At 37.7% G+C, this 19,342-nt stretch overlaps 1 protein-coding gene across 1 annotated transcript in view; it reads right to left on the reverse strand.

Annotated features, from left to right (window-relative positions):
* Positions 1 to 19,342, reverse strand: part of PIEZO2 (piezo type mechanosensitive ion channel component 2) — a 454,253-nt gene that overhangs the window by 106,892 nt on the left and 328,019 nt on the right. The window contains exons 10-17 of the mRNA XM_084618523.1: positions 19,144 to 19,182; positions 17,481 to 17,619; positions 15,657 to 15,799; positions 13,330 to 13,566; positions 7,218 to 7,341; positions 4,323 to 4,546; positions 2,202 to 2,350; positions 940 to 1,113 (exon numbers count right to left, since the gene is read on the reverse strand). Of these exons, the coding sequence (XP_084474649.1) occupies positions 940 to 1,113; positions 2,202 to 2,350; positions 4,323 to 4,546; positions 7,218 to 7,341; positions 13,330 to 13,566; positions 15,657 to 15,799; positions 17,481 to 17,619; positions 19,144 to 19,182 (1,229 nt within the window). The remainder of the gene's footprint in view (positions 1 to 939; positions 1,114 to 2,201; positions 2,351 to 4,322; positions 4,547 to 7,217; positions 7,342 to 13,329; positions 13,567 to 15,656; positions 15,800 to 17,480; positions 17,620 to 19,143; positions 19,183 to 19,342) is intronic.

Here is a 19,342-nt window from a genome sequence, read left to right on the forward strand (position 1 = left end):
TGATTACCAGAGACATTCCTTTATTTCCTAAATTTCAAGCCATTAAACAAATTGGGCCAAATTCTCAGCTGGTGTAAATTGGTATTGCCCCATAGTTCATTTATGGCACAGTGCAGTCTTCCCAAGTTCATGACCATAAAAATGTCATTGTGTCACACATCACTACATGTTATATTTAGAATGCAAACGTTTTACTTCAAATTAACAATCTAAAGCACTTTGCTACTTCACAAAAACAACAGTCAAATCCATTTCTAAAAGAAACGCATTTTTATCTCCTATTCTTTTGTAAACATGATGGAAGCACAAATTTGCTTTTGTGCAGAAAAATCTTTAAGTGTATAACAGTGAATAAGGTGGAAGGGCTGCGAGAATCCCAATACTCTGTTAGACATTTTGATGAGTTTGCTTAATAGTCTAGCGAGCTGGCACAGTATAAAGGCCAAGATTTTCAAAAGTGCCTAGTGGTTTAATTTGTGAGAGCTCACTATGAGACACCTTAATAAAGGGGCCTGATTTTCACAGGGCAGCTGCGCAGCACTTTCCAAAATGCAGACCTCTTAAACTTGTCTCAATGTGGGCAGACAAATATTGGGTACTCAAAATCAACAGTCACTTTGAAAATCTTCCCTATTATTGTCAGGGTTCTTAAAAAGCACATGTGGCACTTAGGCACCTAATGCCCACTGAAAGTCAACGGGTGTTAGGTGACATAAGTGTCTTTTGTACTCTGAAAATCTACCCCAAAGTCTAAACCTAACTATGTGTGTGCGTGCATATGTGTGGGGGGGGGGGAGGGAGGCTGGGTGGGAAGGGGGCGCTAATCAGTGGGTTATAAAAAGGCAAATAACATTTCCTGCAAAGTAAATTGTTAGAGAACAGTAGAAAAGAGTACTATATTATGGACAACTGGTAGCTTTGTTTACTTTGCTTGTTTACCTGTAAATAGTGCTGTCCTGTTTGCTGGTTACAGCTTTTAAGTCAGTGAGCTGGAGGAAATGGTCATGGAAGTAATGAAGGTGTAATATACACACCAATAAGAAAGAGGTTGGAATAAAGATACGTGTGAACAGCTCAGCCACAGAAAACTGTTTTAAACCGAGATCCTCTAGTCTGAAAAATAAAACAAGTCACTAAGTCACCTGTTTAAAATGAATTTTGCAATATTTCTCCCATATCACATTAGGTGAATAGTCACAAAACGGCACAGTAAGTAAGATTGTACTTGCTATGTATCTTTTATCTTTTCATTTTTCCGAACAAAAGGTAAGAACAATGCAAATGTACAGTACCTTACCTTGCCACTTAATCCTTTAAAGATATGAGTCACACTAAATAAGCACTATTAAATAAATTACCACCGCCACAACATTTGTAGATTTAATTTCTTTCTTATATCAAATGTTTTCAGTGTAGTATTTCAGAGCCAGCTTTTCCAGCTCCAAGCCAACAAATACATTGTTACAATATTGTTGGCAATAGAAAGCAGTAAAAGAGGTTTGTTCTGCTTCTACAAAACAGTTTACTGGGATCCTATATAAGATGGCAGATTTGGCATATATCTGCTGTTTCAGAAGATTTTGTTTTGTGTTTTGTGTTTTTATTTTTCATTTTTTGTTTTGTTTTTGTTACAGCCTTTAAGTCTATCTTTTAAGGAAGGGTTATGCCTTTAGGAGAATGATTAGGGAAAAGCAAAAATGTTTCGCAGGACACCTCCATTTGTCCACCGTGTAGTCAGAATTAGGGTGGTCAGAAATTAGGACTGGTAGTCAGAAAGAGGTGGTCATCTAGGGCAAACAAATAGCAGGGACAGCAAAATGTTCAGTGACATTTTTGTGGGGGTGACAGCAGAGGTGTAGGGGCACATATTTGCTTGTGTGCATGGGGCAGCAAAACCCCCCAAAGCCAGTCATGGTTGGAGAAGGTTTCCTGACATTTTTTCCATAATAATAAGGAAGTGGAGGAAGGAGATCAAAGAGTGCAAAACATCACCATTTCTCTCATGTCAAAATTAATGTGAGTCCAGGTTTGCAAATTGTTTACAAATATTGGTGAAAATCTCAGCTTTTTTACTATGAAAATCTGCAAAGCAAAATAGGGAGTTTCACACAGACCTATATAAAGTCTTTGTAACAGTATGAAAAAAAATCACTACCCATCTGCTTGTGTACAGTAAGTCCAAGTAAAATGAAAATACTCACTTTTTTTCATCTAGCCCTGTCATGTTCATCCACAAGCCAGGAAATGATTCAAATTGATAAGTATAGATGAAGATAAGCACCAGCATAGTGTAAACAACCACTGACATCCAAAAATATTTTAGGATTCGCCTCCACCATTCATAGTGCACCTGGGAACCAGCCATTGAAGATGGTAAGGCAAATAGATCCAAAGCGGAAGAATCCACCAAACTATACTCTTGTGCAGGCAGATGTCTATAAAACTATAACCCTCCCCTCTAAACTAACACCATTTTTTATTCTTGACATGGAGGCTTAACTCTCATTGTTACTTATCAGAGACATGTCCAGGTAGCAAAGGGAGAACCAGTCTTTGTAAAAAGAAAAGGAGTACTTGTGGCACCTTAGAGACTAACCAATTTATTAGAGCATAAGCTTTCGTGAGCTACAGCTCACTTCCTCAGATGCATATCGTGGAAACTGCAGCAGGCTTTATACATACACAGAGAATATGAAACAATACCTCCTCCCACCCCACTGTCCTGCTGGTAATAGCTTATCTAAAGTGATCATCAGGTGGGCCATTTCCAGCACAAATCCAGGTTTTCTCACCCTCCACCCCCCACACAAATTCACTCTCCTGCTGGTGATAGCCCATCCAAAGTGACAACTCTTTACACAATGTGCATGACAATCAAGTTGGGCTATTTCCTGCACAAATCCAGGTTTTCTCACATCCCCCCCACCCCCATATACACACAAACTCACTCTCCTGCTGGTAATAGCTCATCCAAACTGACCACTCTTCAAGTTTAAATCCAAGTTAAACCAGAACATCTGGGGGGGGGGGGTAGGGAAAAACAAGAGGAAACAGGCTACCTTGCATAATGACTTAGCCACTCCCAGTCTCTATTTAAGCCTAAATTAATAGTATCCAATTTGCAAATGAATTCCAATTCAGCAGTTTCTCGCTGGAGTCTGGATTTGAAGTTTTTTTGTTTTAAGATAGCGACCTTCATGTCTGTGATGGGGGTGGGGGGAATGTGAGAAAACCTGGATTTGTGCAGGAAATAGCCCAACTTGATTGTCATGCACATTGTGTAAAGAGTTGTCACTTTGGATGGGCTATCACCAGCAGGAGAGTGAATTTGTGTGGGGGGGTGGAGGGTGAGAAAACCTGGATTTGTGCTGGAAATGGCCCACCTGATGATCACTTTAGATAAGCTATTACCAGCAGGACAGTGGGGTGGGAGGAGGTATTGTTTCATATTCTCTGTGTATATATAAAGCCTGCTGCAGTTTCCACGATATGCATCTGAGGAAGTGAGCTGTAGCTCACGAAAGCTTATGCTCTAATAAATTGGTTAGTCTCTAAGGTGCCACAAGTACTCCTTTTCTTTTTGCGAATACAGACTAACACGGCTGTTACTCTGAAACCAGTCTTTGTAGTATCATAGTATTGTTTATTTTGTGGTCTACAGCTAAGCAATGGAAAAGTGGCCGTCATCAGCAATCAAACATGAAGTCATGCAGTTCTAATGTAAAGATCAATAGTATTCCTAAATTCAGCTAGGGATGGTTAAACTGGCCTCGATAAAACAACCATGGTGAATCTTAGTCCAAAATTCTAAACAAAACCCCAACTTGATCCATTTTTAAGTTAACTTTTTTCATTTTCCCCCTCATGTTTATGTAAGCTCTATTCTTCCAAGTTCCAGCCAGGATCGGAAGGAAAAAAAGTCAGAAATCTCATGAAACAACCTGTCCTCATAAGTTACCCAGAACAATTCTTCAGGCTCAAAAGGTTTTGAGTGGTTGATTATTAATATTTTTTACTAATTTAGTTCTAGGGTGCCCATCACCACAGAGTCTGGGTTCTCGTTCAGCTAAGCATTCATATGTTTGGGAGCTTATTCAAACTACAACTTTTAAAACTTTGCTTCTCTCTCCCATCAGCCAATCTATTGAGGTTTCAGAGAATCAAAACTCTTCAAATGGTCTAAGCTGTTGAGAACTAGTGAAAGAAAGAATACACAGTGGATTAAGTTATTAAATGTTGTTCTCAGTTCCACTGGTGCTGAGTCAAGAGGATGCACCAGTGCAACCAAAGGAAGAATTTTGCTTAGTATTGCTCTCATTTACCTGGTACAGGGCCACGCAGAAGAGGAAGAGCATCATATAGATGATTTTGTACATGACAATTCTGCCCTCAAAGCTGACAAAGAAGAACATTCCTCCGCAGACATAAATCCAGTACTTAATGAACATAGCCATCACCAAGTTTCCCAGGACTTTCATAATGTCCTGTTCATCCTCATCTTCTTCATCTGCTTCCTCTGTCACTTCCCCTTCTTGCAATTCCTCTTCTGCAAAGACACAAATCAAGTTGCATCACCCCCAACCTATTTTTACAGGATCTTTCCTTTATAGGATCTTTCCTTGTAATTGTAAATGAGGTAAAGCATAAAAGCTTTATGCAGGACATGGAAGCTTAGAGTACATTTAGATACATTGCTGAATTGACTTTATAACCTCTGCTTCTGATTGAGGGAGAAAATTCACCAGAAGGCTCCAGAGAATTTTGGTCATGCATTTCCTTCTAAAATATGTTATTTTCCTCTTCTACAAGTTGACAGTAGTGTCTCCATGACCACACTCCTAAGCCCAGGTGCCTAGTTGGTAAATGTACTCACTCTTCCGCCCCTTTCAAAAATCTGAGGGCCAGATTCTCTGGTCCACTAAGGTCACTTTGTGCTGAGTAAGCAGCACAAAGTGTCTTTAAAACAGCTGGAGATAGCCAGTAGAGTATTCCCTCAAATTCCCGCGAGTAGAATATTCCCTCTATGTCACCTTGTAAGCCACTAGCCTTCACTGCCACCATAAGGGGAAGAGACTTTTCAGGGGCATTCTGGAAGGTGGGTTGGGACAGGAGAAGGCATGCTGTGGCAGAGCTCCATGATCGTTCACTGGGCATAAGGTCTGTAGCTTAATTTGCTTGGACTTCCACTGGGGCAGGGTGGCCAAAAGGTGAGGAAGCCACAGCAATTCCCTGGGATTACCGCTCCCCACTTTGCCCAAGCTGCACTCAGACATAGTGGAGAACTGTGATAAATGAGAGTAGGGATAGCTCCCTTTTGTGGACCCAGCCAGCCAGTTGGCTGTGGAATCCCTCTTGGTGGTTGCTCTCTACTTGTTTTACCTGTAAAGGGTTAACAAGCCCATAGGTAAAAGGAAAGGACTGGGCACCTGACCAAAAGAGCCAATGGGAAGCCTAGAACTTTTTAAGATTGGGAAAAAACTTCCCTTTGTCTGTGTGTTGTGGTTCTCCGGGAAAGAGGGGAACAGGGAGCAGTTATGCTGTGAGAAGCTGAAAGCCAGGTATGAAAAACCATCAGATCATACCTATAGATTGCTTACCTGAAACCCCAGATATGTAAATAAATTAGGGAGTGTCTAGGAAGACGCGGTTAGGTTTATTTCTGTTTATTTCTTATTGGCTTGTGGACTCCTCTGTGCTAACCCTAATGCTTTCCATTTTGCTTGTAACCTTTAAGATGGATCTCAAGAAGGTTATTTTTGATGTTTAAATTTTGTAAGTGGGTTTTTTAAATCTGGCAAAAGCCTAAATTCCAGGTGTATTTTCTTTCATTTTGTATTTAACAAAATTTACCTTTTTTAAGAACAGGATTGGATTTTTGGTGTCCTAAGAGGTTTGTGCATGTTGTCTAATTAGCTGGTGGCAACAGCTGATTTCCTTTGTTTTTCTTCCTCAGCTCTTCCCCAAAGGGTTTGGGGGGCTGGGGGGATGAAAGGGCTTGAGGATACCCCAAAGGAAGGAATTCCCAAGTGTGCCTTTCTGGTTTCAAAGGGGTTTTCTGCATTTGGGTGGTGGCAGCATCTACCATCCAAGGTCAGAGAGAAGCTGTGACCTTTGGAGTTTAATACCAGCCTGGAGTGGCCAGTATTAATTTTTAAAATCCTTGCGGGCCCCCACCTTCTGCACTCAAAGTGCCAGAGTGGGGAATCAGCCTTGACAAGAACCATGGCCTGAAGGCTATGTATTGGATCATAGTCAAAGCAAATATATACTGTAATGCCTATATTTTCAGGCAAAAAACGTTGTTAAACTGGAAAAAAATGTATCATTGATATCCAGAGACATAAATTCCAAAGGGAATACTGTGGTTTTGGCCAAAACCACAAACATTAGACAGCTTTGAAATTCAAAGCAGAGGTTCCTGTTTAAAACCAACCAACCAACAAAACTTAAAAAAACATATAGATGTGTCATACCAGGTGGGAGTTAAATGCCGCATTTCAAAAGAATGACTATCCCTCCCTCTTGCTCTATTGTGATCAACCCATGAAAAAAAGGGCAAGTTACTGCTGTGTCATTAATGGGAGCAGTATGGAGAAATCCCTGTTCCTAGTCTTGCTATGCTGGGTGTGAAGTGGGGGCCATCAAAAGGCATCTGCACATGTAAATAATGCCAGGGCCTGGCAATTTCAGGGAGTGACTCGTGGCTCTGATCATCACATCCCAGGCCTGATTCTGATCTGATTTAAATCAGTTTAAAACAAGAATAACTACACCTCACTGAAACCTATAGGCCAAATTCTGCTCTTGGTTACAAAGGTGCAGCTCCCAATGAAATCCCAATGGACATTATCCATGTAGGCCCTTCTCCTTTTATGGTTAAATTTTGTGTACAGTGATCTTTTTTAGGGTGTGAGGGGGCGCAATTGTGGTGCATCTATAGAAGGTTTTTCCTGTATTTCCCATTCAAGTTATTTATTTCGTCATATCATTTACTGTCGTTCAACTGTAAAGAGAGTTTATATATATTGTTTGATATTATCAAGTTCAAAGCTATTTTCTTATGTCCCCTGAGAAATTTGTAGTGCATGGATTTAGCAACATATTGTTTTGCCCTCAGTCAATAGCAGATGCAACTTTCCAGTTACTTTAGCAATAAGAAAAGAAGTAACCATAACCTCCTACATTCATTGAAGCAGTCAAACTTGATATTCTTTTACCTTTTTCTTCATTTTCTTCATCTTCAACTTTGACCTCATCTAAAGTAGTTTCTTTTAGCTGAAGCACTTTCTGCTCTGTGAGGTGTTGCCTAAGCAGTAGCCAGAAAGTAATCGTGAAAAGGATCTGCAAGCAAAAATCAAAACAAAAACAAGAGAGACAGACTAATTGTACATCCTAGATCCTGCTAATGTTAACAGATATTTTGAAATGTTTTTCATGCCTTTGTTTTCCACTATTCAGCAAAATTGGCAACAATATCATCATTGCCAAAGAACACATTTCTGGAAGCTAGGTCATTTAGGCAACCTATTCCATTAAAAGCAAGTTTATTTTACTTGCAGCTGTCATCCAGTTTGGGTAGGAAATTGACTTTTCATTCTGTGGCTTTTGTTAATAAGTTTCTCTTTTGATTCCTTGCGCTAGGAGAGGATAGTCTATTATTCCATAACCAGGTACATAAATAAATAAATATTTTAAACAAAGAGTGTGTACTTTTGTGTTTTCTATACTGCCAACTTCAGCAAGTGTCAGTACTGAAAGCCAGCCAGAACACAGAAAACAGTATGGCACCTGTTTATCATGGGCTTGAGCCTATATCCACTGAAGTCAATGCTCCCATGGATTTCAGTGGTTCAGGATCAAGCCTCATTTCATTACTTTATACAGAAAACAAGAATAAAATTTTAAATGAGACATATAAACAATCAAATATTTGGTATACTCTACTGTGGGGTTGCTGCTGCTGCTAACCAGGCTGACGATGTAATATAAAAAGTAGGGCTGTTAATTAACCACAGTTAACTCACAAGATTAAGCAAAAAAAATTAATTGTGATTAATCGCATGGTTAAATAATAGAATACCAATTGAAATGCATTAAATATTTTGGAGGTTTTCTACATTTTCAAATATATTGATTTAAATTACAACACAGAATACAAAGTGTACAGAGCTCACTTTATATTTTTTATTACAAATATTTGCACTGTAAAAATGATAAAAGAAATAGTATTTTTTAATTCACCTCATGTAAGTACCATAGTGCAATCTCTTTATTGTGAAAGTGCAACTTACAAATGTAGATTTTTTTTGTTACATAACTGCACTCAAAAACAAAACAACGTAAAACTTTAGAGTCTACAAGTCCACTCAGTCCTACTTCTTGTGCAGCCAACCGCTAAGAGAAACAAGTTTGTTTACATTTACAGGAGATAATGCTGCTCGCTTCTTATTTACAATGTCACCTGAAAGAGAGAACAGATGTCACATGGCACTTTTGTAGCTGGCATGCAAGGTATTTTCGTGCCAGATATGCTAAACATTCGTATGCCCCTTCATGCTTTGGTCACCATTCCAGAGAACATACTTCCATGCTGTTGACACTCATTAAAAATATAATGTGTTAATTAAAGTTGTGACTGAACTCCTTGGGGGAGAATTGTATGTCTTCTGCTCTGTGTTTTACCTGCATTCTGCCATATATTTCATGTTACAGCAGTCTCAGATGATGACCCAGCATGTTGTTCACTTTCACTGCAGATTTGACAAAACACATAGAAGGTACCAATGTAAGAGTTCTAAAGATAGCTATAGCACTCGACCCATGATTTAAGAATCTGAAGTGCTTTCCAAAATCTGAGAGGGATGGAGTGTGGAACATGCTTTCAGAAGTTTTAAAAGAGCAACACTTAGACGCAGAAACTACAGAACCTGAACCACCAAAAAAGAAAATGAACCTTCTGCTGGTGACATCTGACTCAGGTGATGAAAATGAACATGTGTTGGTCTGCACTGCTTTGGATCATTATCATCGGCATGGATGTATATCCTCTGGAATGGTGGTTTAAGCATGAAGGGACATATGAATATTTAGCGCATCTGGCAAGTACATATCTTGCTAAACCGGCTACAACAGTGCCATGCGAATGCCTGTTCTTACTTTCAGGTGACATTGTAAACAAGAAGCGGGCAGCATTATCTCCTTCAAATGTAAACAAACTTGTTTGTCTGAGCAATTGATCGAACAAGAAGTAGGACTGAGTGGACTTGTAAGCGCTAAAGTTTTACATTGTTTTGTTTTTGAATGCAATTATTTTTTGTACATAACTATAAATTTATAAGTTCTACTTTCATTATAAAGAGATTGCACACAGTACTTGTTTTAAGTGAATTGAAAAATACTATTTCTTTTATTTTTAGAGTGCAAATATTTATAATAAAAATATAAAGTGAGCACTGTACACTTTGTATTCTGTGTTGTGATTGAAATCAATATGTTTGAAAATGTGGAAAACATCAAAAATATTTATATAAACGGTATTCTATTATTGTTTAACAGCGCGATTAATTGTGTGATTAATCACAATTGATTTTTTTAATTGCTTGACAGCCTTAATAAAAAGTGATTCTGCTTTTTCATGTGAACTGAAAGCAACTGATAAAACAATGACTTCTTGTTATGTTTTTCAGCCATTGATAATGGTTATAAACACTGACAAAAATGACAATGTTCCTTTTAAGAGATTTTTAATGATATATCCTTCCTGTTTGTGCATTCGGATGTAATTTACATTGTGATCACAGTCTTTGTTCTCACTTGCTTCCACGTGACACATACCAGTAGTGTGAGAAGTGGTGCAGGAAGCACGTATGTTCCAAAAATACTGAATGGCCAGAAGTTGAGTGAGTGATCCTGCATCATTTCATCACCATTATATTATAATAAAACAACTGATTTCAGCTCAAATTGATGAATTTACCATAAAAATGAACCTGATTTACACTGTAAGCTCTTTGAGGAAGGGACATGTATATGTAAAATGCCTATCTCCACAGGCCCCAATCCCTGAAGGGGATGTCTAAACACTATCACAAGAGAAATAAATAATAACGACAGGGAAACTCAGTTTTTAAAGGAGTGAAAAGGCACCAGATTAGCTAAAAATAAATACTGAAAATAAGCCCTTTCATGAATGGCAAATGCACAGAGAGTTTGGGTCAACACTTTTAAGCTATTGATTGGGGGGGTGGAATCTCCCTCCATTGTGTACTGCTAGATGTAATCCAGGGTTACAGAGCAGAAAACAAATCCTTGGGGTAAGTGGATGACTTAGGGAACTGATAATGGGGTACATAGACCATCATTTCAAAGCAACTAGTATGAATCCAGCCCAGTGACACAAAATTCTTTTCTCAAGGTGGCTGTTCATGGTGTCTGTAAATCGAGTTGGCAGCCTCATTCCAGTTTGTAGAATACATACATCACAAAAACCATTACAACTGACACTAAATGGTATCTCAAAGAGAGGTGGGTAATGGAAACAGAACTACTCTCTCCCTTCTGGAGATGGATGCTTCACATCAATGTTAAAGTATATTGGCAGATCAGCATGGAGGAAACCTACTCTGCTACTACCACCATCTCTTTGTTCTGTGGGGTAATAGAGGGCTTCATTCTCCGGTCATATTAACACAGCACCTTTCACACACATGAAGGGCCATTTTATGGCTGTTAAGCTAAGCCCATGAGAATGGGTAGCAACAAGAGGTTTCACATAATCAGAAGTGAATTTCAAAAGCATTGTGCTGACTCAGACACAATGGGGGCAGATCCTCACTGGGGATAAATTTTCATAGGTCCATTGAAATTAATGATAAATTTACACCAGCTGAAGATCTGCCCTAATCCTCCAGGAGTGCTGGGCAAATTCACAGAGAAGTGGCCACTGCTATGCAACCTTGAGCATCAGATAACATGCATTTACCCCTACACTGACTGAGCTCTATTTTGCTCAGCTGCTGTCCTCTTTGGAGTCACTGCCAGCACCAGACTAGCTTTTGGAGCTGTGGAATATAGAGGTGTTTTCATACTGCCTCTGACAGCCAGCTTCTGTGCAATGCAGCTCTAAGTTTCAAGCCAGTAAACACTGTTCAAAGCCCATACAAATATATGCAGGGAAAATTATGGTACATTCACTTCTCTTTTATTCCACTGAATCTTTATTTAAATCCACAGGGTGCATTTTATCCAGTCTAACAAATCCAACAGATGTTCTTCAGTTAGTTTTATAGGTGTAACTAAAATCATCCCATATACAAAATAATTTCACTTTCCTGACAGCAGTTAGTTTTAAATATGACATTCCACAATGCAATTCATCTTTGAAATTATTGAAAAGGGGCTGGCAATATATCAAGGCAGCCAAATCTCTTAAGAGAGATTTACAAAGTCAATGAAGAGAAATTGCAGAACTTACCTCTTGACTATTTAATCACTCTTATCAAGACTAGCACTACCTTCCATAGGAAAAATAATAGAATGCTCACTAGCATTCAAATACATTATAAATCCAGTCATGGCTTGGCAAGGGGCACTGCCAAGCAGGAAATACAGGTGCAGAACCTCTTCAAATGGAAATCAAGTGTATCATGATGGAAGTGGTTCACTCATAAGGGAATTGGGCGAACTATCCACATTCTGTGAGAAACTCCTCTTGAGTGTTCTATGAAGAAGCTTCTATTGTGTGCTCACTTTCCTCCCCCAAAGATAATCTGCCAAATGTACTGGTCTCAAGACAGGGCAAATATCTGGGTGAAAAAAAGCCTCATTAATTGAGACCAAGAAATGCTTTCATTTGTGATCTAAGGTGATTCCAATTCATGTTTCTTCAACTGAATGACTAAAGAGTTAATTCTGATAAGTACTTGCGCATGTGCCTAATTTTATGTGTAAGAGTCGTTCCATTAACTTCAATAGACTATTCATGTGCTTAAAGTTTGGCACATGCTCAAAAAGCTTGCTGACCTAGGCACTTCTATTCTTAGAGACAAATTTGGTGTGTTTTTAGATAGTCAAATGAACTCAGCTACTCTTCACAAATTAAAAAATATTTGACATTACAGGTTCAATTATCTTTTCCCGCTGCTCTTATAATGAGGCTCTTATACTTAAACTGGCATGACATCTCAGGTGTTCATTAATATACCAAAAATGGTACCTATGAATATTCTGGTGAATAAAAGCCAGTGATTCCACTCACTAAAACGTACAATCCTTTTTATTCACTTGTTTGGAATCATTCAGATGATTTTTTTATTCATAAGAATGTTTATGGACAGCAAATGTTCATAGTGTCATGAATAATAACACAGAGAAATATTCCTGAAAGTATCTGGACCAGAAGTGTTCTCACAATATTTTTTTATTCTTCACACAGTACATTTATCTAATATTTCTAAGTGTTTGTGGATAACTTGCAAAGCGAAAAAGAGCTACACATGAGATTTTCAAAATGCTGGCCTAAACTCTGCTCCCATTAAAGTCAGCAGATTTTATCATATACTTACAAGTGTCTGGATTTGCAATTTTTAATTCCACCAGACTCCACATGCAATATGTGTTCATAACAAAAGTGTTCATGAATAGCTGAGACAGAATGTCATGGGCTGTGAGAGGTGGGGTGATAAAGTGTTGCCACACACAAATTCTGCCAACAAAATAACTAAAAATGAAAGGGAGAAAGGAGGGAACAACCGCTGTACTGAGGTCTGCTACATTAGTCTTCATTCAGAAAAAAGAGAAGGGAATGGAAATCTTTTATTTAAGTACAACTACAGCACTGAGTTTTCACCTGTACTGACTGATGCTAATGACAAAGCAGAAATGCACTTATAAAAATGTATATAATTTGTGTATGTATAGTGTTTATGTATAGGTTGTGTGTGTGTGTACGTACAAACAGGTTTCATCAAACAAAAGCTGCCTCATAATTCTATTTAATTTATCTCGTATTTAACAAATCCAAGTACATGTTTTTTCTCTTCCCTTTCCTTCTGTTTTCATAGGGCCAAATACTAATGCTATTTTCTCCCTGGTGAGAACTATTTTATAAAATTATCTAAATTTGACACATTCATTATAGTATTTAATTTACCGGCAAGAAGGAATTTTGTGCTATTGTATTTTTTAACCACTCATTCTGTACTGTAAGTCCCATGCTGAACAGGATTATTCATTGTATTAAACACCAAAGGACCTGAAATTTTTACTGATGGCTAGTGTATATTGTTTAGTTCTTTAAACTACAGATGTCTGTAAGTAAACTACACTTACCTTTGATGCTAATTCCCCAGGATCCTTCTTTTCTAAAAATCCTGAAACTTTAGGAAGCTCATCATTATTTAGGTCAATACTCCATATATATTGTAATGTTAACAGCAAATTTCCATAAACAACCATGAAAGGTGAACTGATCATAGCATATTTCCTTCGGTCACGAATCATCCAAAGTGTGCAGGACCAGATCAATAACACAAAAGTCAACCAACTGTGATAAGTGATACTCCAAGCCTTGGGAGGGAGGGGAGGGGATGGGAGAGAGAGAGAAAAATGTTCATATATTCACTTAGTTACAGTATTACTGCATACAGTCAGTAAAACTTTACAGCACTGCCCAACTTGACACACTTTGTCTAGGATATGTTTTCATATTTCATTATTTGTATGTAGATTTAGCCATGTGACTCTCATTTGTGTTAATATGAATTGGGCCACTGACAGCTACAGTAGATCCTCTGGACTACATACTGTAACAGATTCCTAGGAAATTCACAGTTTAGATAAAAAAAATTTTGTCTGGTACCTTTGCGTCTTGGTACTTGGTACTAGTAGAAGTGTTAGTTTAGGTCTCCCAGAATTCAGCAGTGACTATAAAGCATGCTTTAGATTTCACTCTCTGTTGTACTCTAGATATTAGAGATTAGAGATGGAGTAGACTTAGACTGACCTAGCCTAACCCAACCCAGTGTAGCATTGTTTCTTACAGTATATTCAAATGCTCTGCTCATTTTACAGGTATCAAACAACTGTTCTGGACAAAACACTGTATTATAGCACGGGGGGAAGTGTCTTTTTATTAAACTCTGTTATAGATTTTGGACTAGATTCTGGTATTGGCAATGCACCAGTATAAATCTAGAGTAATTTAGCTGAAGTCAATGGAGTCTTAATTTCTTTTTTTTTTGTTTAGACAGAAAAGCATGAAATATGAAGAATATTTTAATCAAGGCTGGATTAGTCCTGAATTGATACAGTGTTCATTATAGCCTCTGAGAATTGTGCATATGCTATTCTTCCATTAAGATACACAACTGTAACACAGACAATGGTCACGTTTGGGTACGGTATAAGTGGAACAGCAGCTGAATTTGGTTCACAACACTTAGAACAAAGGTCCTTCGGAGCTCATATTATCTCAGTTTAAGACTAGAAGAAAGCTCAGAACAATACAGCTCCATCACTGATACTGACAGATTTGAACGCTGAATGGAATTTAAAGTAATTAAAGCACATGTGCAGCAGTCACTTCAAAAAAATGAATATACCACAGCAAGAAAGTAACTACTTATTAACATCCCAAAAAGCACCATATTCAATCCAGATTCTGCACAAAGAATCTGCTATGTTTTGTTTATCTCCAGAGACTTTTCATGCTAAGGGACAGCAAACAGAAGTCCGAAAACCAAACCAAAAAAATCTGTTTTCTTTTGCTGTATGCAAACAAAAAGTGGCCAAACTATTTTTAAAAATTTAAAGCAAGATTGGGCCAAGACACTTTATGTAAATTGCATCCCAGTTGAAACCTTTTCAAAATAGAAAAGCCAGACCTTGGAAGTGCTGACAGAGAACTATCTATCACGCTGTGAACTCGCTACAGTATAATCCAAGGGTAATTTGCACAAAATGACCCTATGTTTTAAGGGATAGGCAGTGTAATTTCAAAAAGAAGAAAATTAATGACAAAAAAAATTGTTGGCACAAAATTGTATTTTCCTAGATGTCTTCCCTGTGTAGATGAAAGAAATCAAGGTTTATTTTCATACAGAGTTTGAACAAGATGCATCGATTCAATTTGAAGTAGAAATGGCAAGTTTAGATTTACTGTATGACTATGAAGTGCTTTATTTTTGCAGACAATTTCTGATTTGAGTAAATGCATTAAAACTCACTAAAAAAACGCTTTTGAATTATCAGAAAAATTAGCATGTTGGGCATTTTCTGATCTGCCACAAGTAACAAAATACTATGTAGTTTAAAGCTAGAATTTTAAGCCCTGATTCTGTAACGGAATCCCTGCAAGCAGAAACCTGTGCCCTACCCCATAAGGAGTTGGTGGTAGGATCAAGGCATAATTTGAGGGGTAATGTTTTATTAAACCACATGCATCCAACGGATTCAAGCTCAGGTCCAGATTTTACAACATTAAAGTAAACACCAATGAAAAATCAACACGACAAATCACCCTTCACCAAGACATTTTGAAGATAAATATATTTATGCTGTCAATAAGGTGGCAAAAGCTCATTTCCAGAGTTAGATGACATCTATAATTAGATTATGTATAGTACTCCAACTCAATTATTTTTGTCTTTCATACCTACCATCATTGCAATCAGAGCACAAATGTAACTTTGTTTCATGATAAAATGGAAGACGGAGACCATGGCATGTATTTTAACACTTTCTTTTTTCTCCTGAATATCTTCCTCCTCTTCTTCTTCCTCATCTTCCTCTTCTTTCTTTTCTAAGTAAAAAAAGATTCTCAGAGTGCAATTCAAATAAGTCTAATGGCAGCGCATGCACACACAGTTCAAAACCCTACAGTCTTTGCACAAACTGAGTAAATTTTGGCCATCACGACATCCTCTAGCAATGAATTCCACAGGTTAATTGGGCATTGTGTGAAAAGGTATTTTCTTTTGTTTGTATTAAATCCGCTGCCTATTAATTTGAGTGACCCCTGGTTTTGGCATTGTAGGAAAAGGTAAACAACACATCTCTATTCACTTTTTCCACACCATTCATGATTTTAGAGACCTCTATCATACCTCCCTTTAATCATCTCTCTTCTAAGATGAACATCCCTATTCTTTTTAGTCTCTTCTTGTATGGAAGCCGTTCCAGACCCTGGTTCATCTTTGTCACCCTTCTCTGAACCTTTTCCATTCCCACTATATCCCTTTTCAGATGGGGTCTCTAAAACTGGACACAATATTCAAGGTGTGGGTTTATCATGGATTTATATAGTGGCATTATGATATTTTCTGTCTTATTTTCTATCCCTTTCCTAATAGTTCCTAACATCCTGTTAGTATTTTTTACCTCAGCTGGGCCTTCAACTGAAGTTTTCCAAGAACTATCTATGATGACTCCAAGGTCTTTTTCTTGAGTCATAACAGTTAGTTTAGAACCCAACATTATACATGTGGATTTGGGATTATTTTTTCCAATGCACATTATTTTGCCCTTATCAACACTGAATTTCATCTGCCAGTTGGTTGGCCAGTCACCCAGTTTTGTGAGCCCCCCTGTAACTCTTTGCAGTCAGCTTTGGACTTAGCTATCTTGAATAATTTTGTGTCATCTACAAACTGTGCCACTTCCTGGTTCACTCTTTTTCCAGACCATTCATGGGTATGTTGAATAGAATTGGCCCCAGTACAATTCCCTTGGGGACCCCACTGTTTACCTCTCTCCATTCTGAAAACCGACCATTTATTCTTATCCTTTGTTTCATATCTTTTAACTAATTACTGATCCCTGAGAGGACCTTCCATATTATGCCATGCCAACTAAGTTTCCTTAAGAGCCTTTGGTGAGGGACCTTGTCAAATGCTTTCTAGAAAATCCAAGTACACTGTATTGACTGGATCACCTGTATCCACATGCTTGCTGACACTCTCAAAGAATTCGAATTGATTGGTGAAGCATGACTTCCCTTTACAAAAGCCATGTTGCCTCTCCCCCAACAAATTGTGTTCATCCACGTTTCTGATCATCTTGATCTTTACCAATTTGCCCAGTACTGATGTTAGGCTTACTAGCCTGTAATTGCCAGAATAATCCTCTAGAACTCTTTTAAAAAAATGAGTTTCATATTAGCTACTTGCCAGCCATCTGGTACTGATGCTTGTTTCAGCAATAGGTTATATACTACAGTTAGTAGTTCTGCAATTTCATATCTGAGTTCCTTCAGAACTCTTGGGTGAATACCATGTAGTTCTGGAGACTTACTGCTGTTTAATTTATCAATTTGTTCCAACAGTTTCTTAAATCTTATGCCAAGCTTAACAAAATCTTAACAAAACAAAAAACAATCTTATGCCAAGCTTAACAAAAAATGCACAAGGCAAAGAATCTAACTATAGAGTAAATAATAAAGTACCAAACATGTAGGTTTATTCCCAAATAATTCATGTTACTACCTGACATGTCATCTGATGGCTCCCATTTGTACTGTGGGGTTGAGTACATATCAGCTTTGGCAGGGCCATTCTCCAAGTGAAGTGTGGGGTGTATGGTGTGATAATCTACAGGAGTCCCATTCACTGTTACGAGCAGGACCTGCCAAACGAGGATTGGAGAAAGGCATTCCTTTTAGAAAAGCTTCTGTGTGAGTGAAACTGCTACTTACTAACTTTCACTAGGTATTGCTTTTAAAATATGAAATAAACTTAATGAAATCATTTCAGCAGGTTTCTCTATATACTGAACAATCACACATTACACATGATGTCAACACAACTGTCCTAAGAATAATTTTAGCAGACCAATTTATGCTAAAAAGAATTATTACACTGATTTCGTTATATTTTCTTTAACAAAACAGTAATAACAACGATGGTGGTGCTTTGCACTTCTACAGTAACTCCCATCAAAGAATCTCAAAGCTCTTTATAAACATTACTTAATCCTCAAACCATCACTGTGAGGTAGGCATTACACCTATTTTAAAGACACACCAGTGGAGGCATGGAAAGGTTGAGACTTTTGTTAGGTGTCATAGGCAATCTCTGGCCAAGCTATGAAAGAACCCTGATCTTCTCACTAGTTCTATGCCATAGCCATGAGTCCTATCCCTCTCTTTGAGGCAGTCTTGTGGCTGGATATTTTTCAAGGTTAATTTTCTGTCTAAAGATTTCCAGTACTGATGAAGATGATGGGTACAAATGATTTGCATTTTTAAATCAGTAGGGTGATCTGCATTTGTTACAATTAGTAAAATTAGCTGTGTTTGTTACAGTTGTTTATTACTCAATGTTTATGCCACTATTTGAACTTTCCTTTCTGCAACGTGTTGTTGACCATTGTCCTTGTTTGGCAAGGGTTTCTAGCAATTGACCAATGCAGATGGGCCAGTTTTACAGACCCAATCTCATTGCAAAATATATCATGTGATTTCCTGATGCAGTAGATGTCACAAGGCCAGGGGGCATATTCAGGTTTAGTTACAGCTGTTTCCAGGCTGCATGGAGGAGGAGACCTGCAACTCCATTTGTTAGAGTATGGGACTGAAATAGAGCATTTCCCTCTTCAGAATCTGTTAGGATTTCCTACCTTTGGGCTAATTAGTTTGTTGCCTGTTCAAATAAAGTTTCATACTTTCCACCATTTTAATATTCAACTCCGGTATGTGGTCATTTTTGCTGGACCTCAGCAATTCAAAATGAACACTTTAAAAACACATCACAAAGAAGGAATTAAACCAAATTTTAGGGTAGCTTATGTTAGAAAAGCAGAGTTGCATGTTTTCTTTAAAATACAAGGAACTAAGGAAGATCTTTTGCCAGTTAATACAACCTCAAATGTTCTAATGTCATGATTGATACTTAGTAAGTTTAAATAATCAAGATTTTGGATAATCAAAGAAGTTCTCAATGTAATTAACAGACAATGGGAAGATGATCCTGTTTTAGACAACAGGTAGGTTTGGATAATCAAGGTTGTAATATAACGGCTAGGCTAATAAAAAGATCAGAACATTTTAAAATGTCATGTAAACTTATCTCTATAAGGCATATGGCATAATCCATATATACACCATTGATACGAATACAAATAAATTGCAAAGACTAATAGTATACTAACATCAGATGGCTTGTATTCATCTTGAGTCATTGACAGAAGCTGTAAAAAGCAATGCAAGGACAGATTATTAATGAAGAAGCATAGCTCAAGCAGTAATAAGTTTAATAGATGCATGCATATTTGCTAACCCTCTCAACAGATCTGAATTAAGAAATTCAGTAAGAATTTTTAAAGAGTCAGCAGAATTGTATATTATGCC

This window comes from Lepidochelys olivacea (genome assembly GCF_965140295.1).
Source record: "Lepidochelys olivacea isolate rLepOli2 genome assembly, chromosome: 2".
In the NCBI taxonomy this organism is placed as follows: Eukaryota; Metazoa; Chordata; order Testudines; family Cheloniidae; genus Lepidochelys; species Lepidochelys olivacea.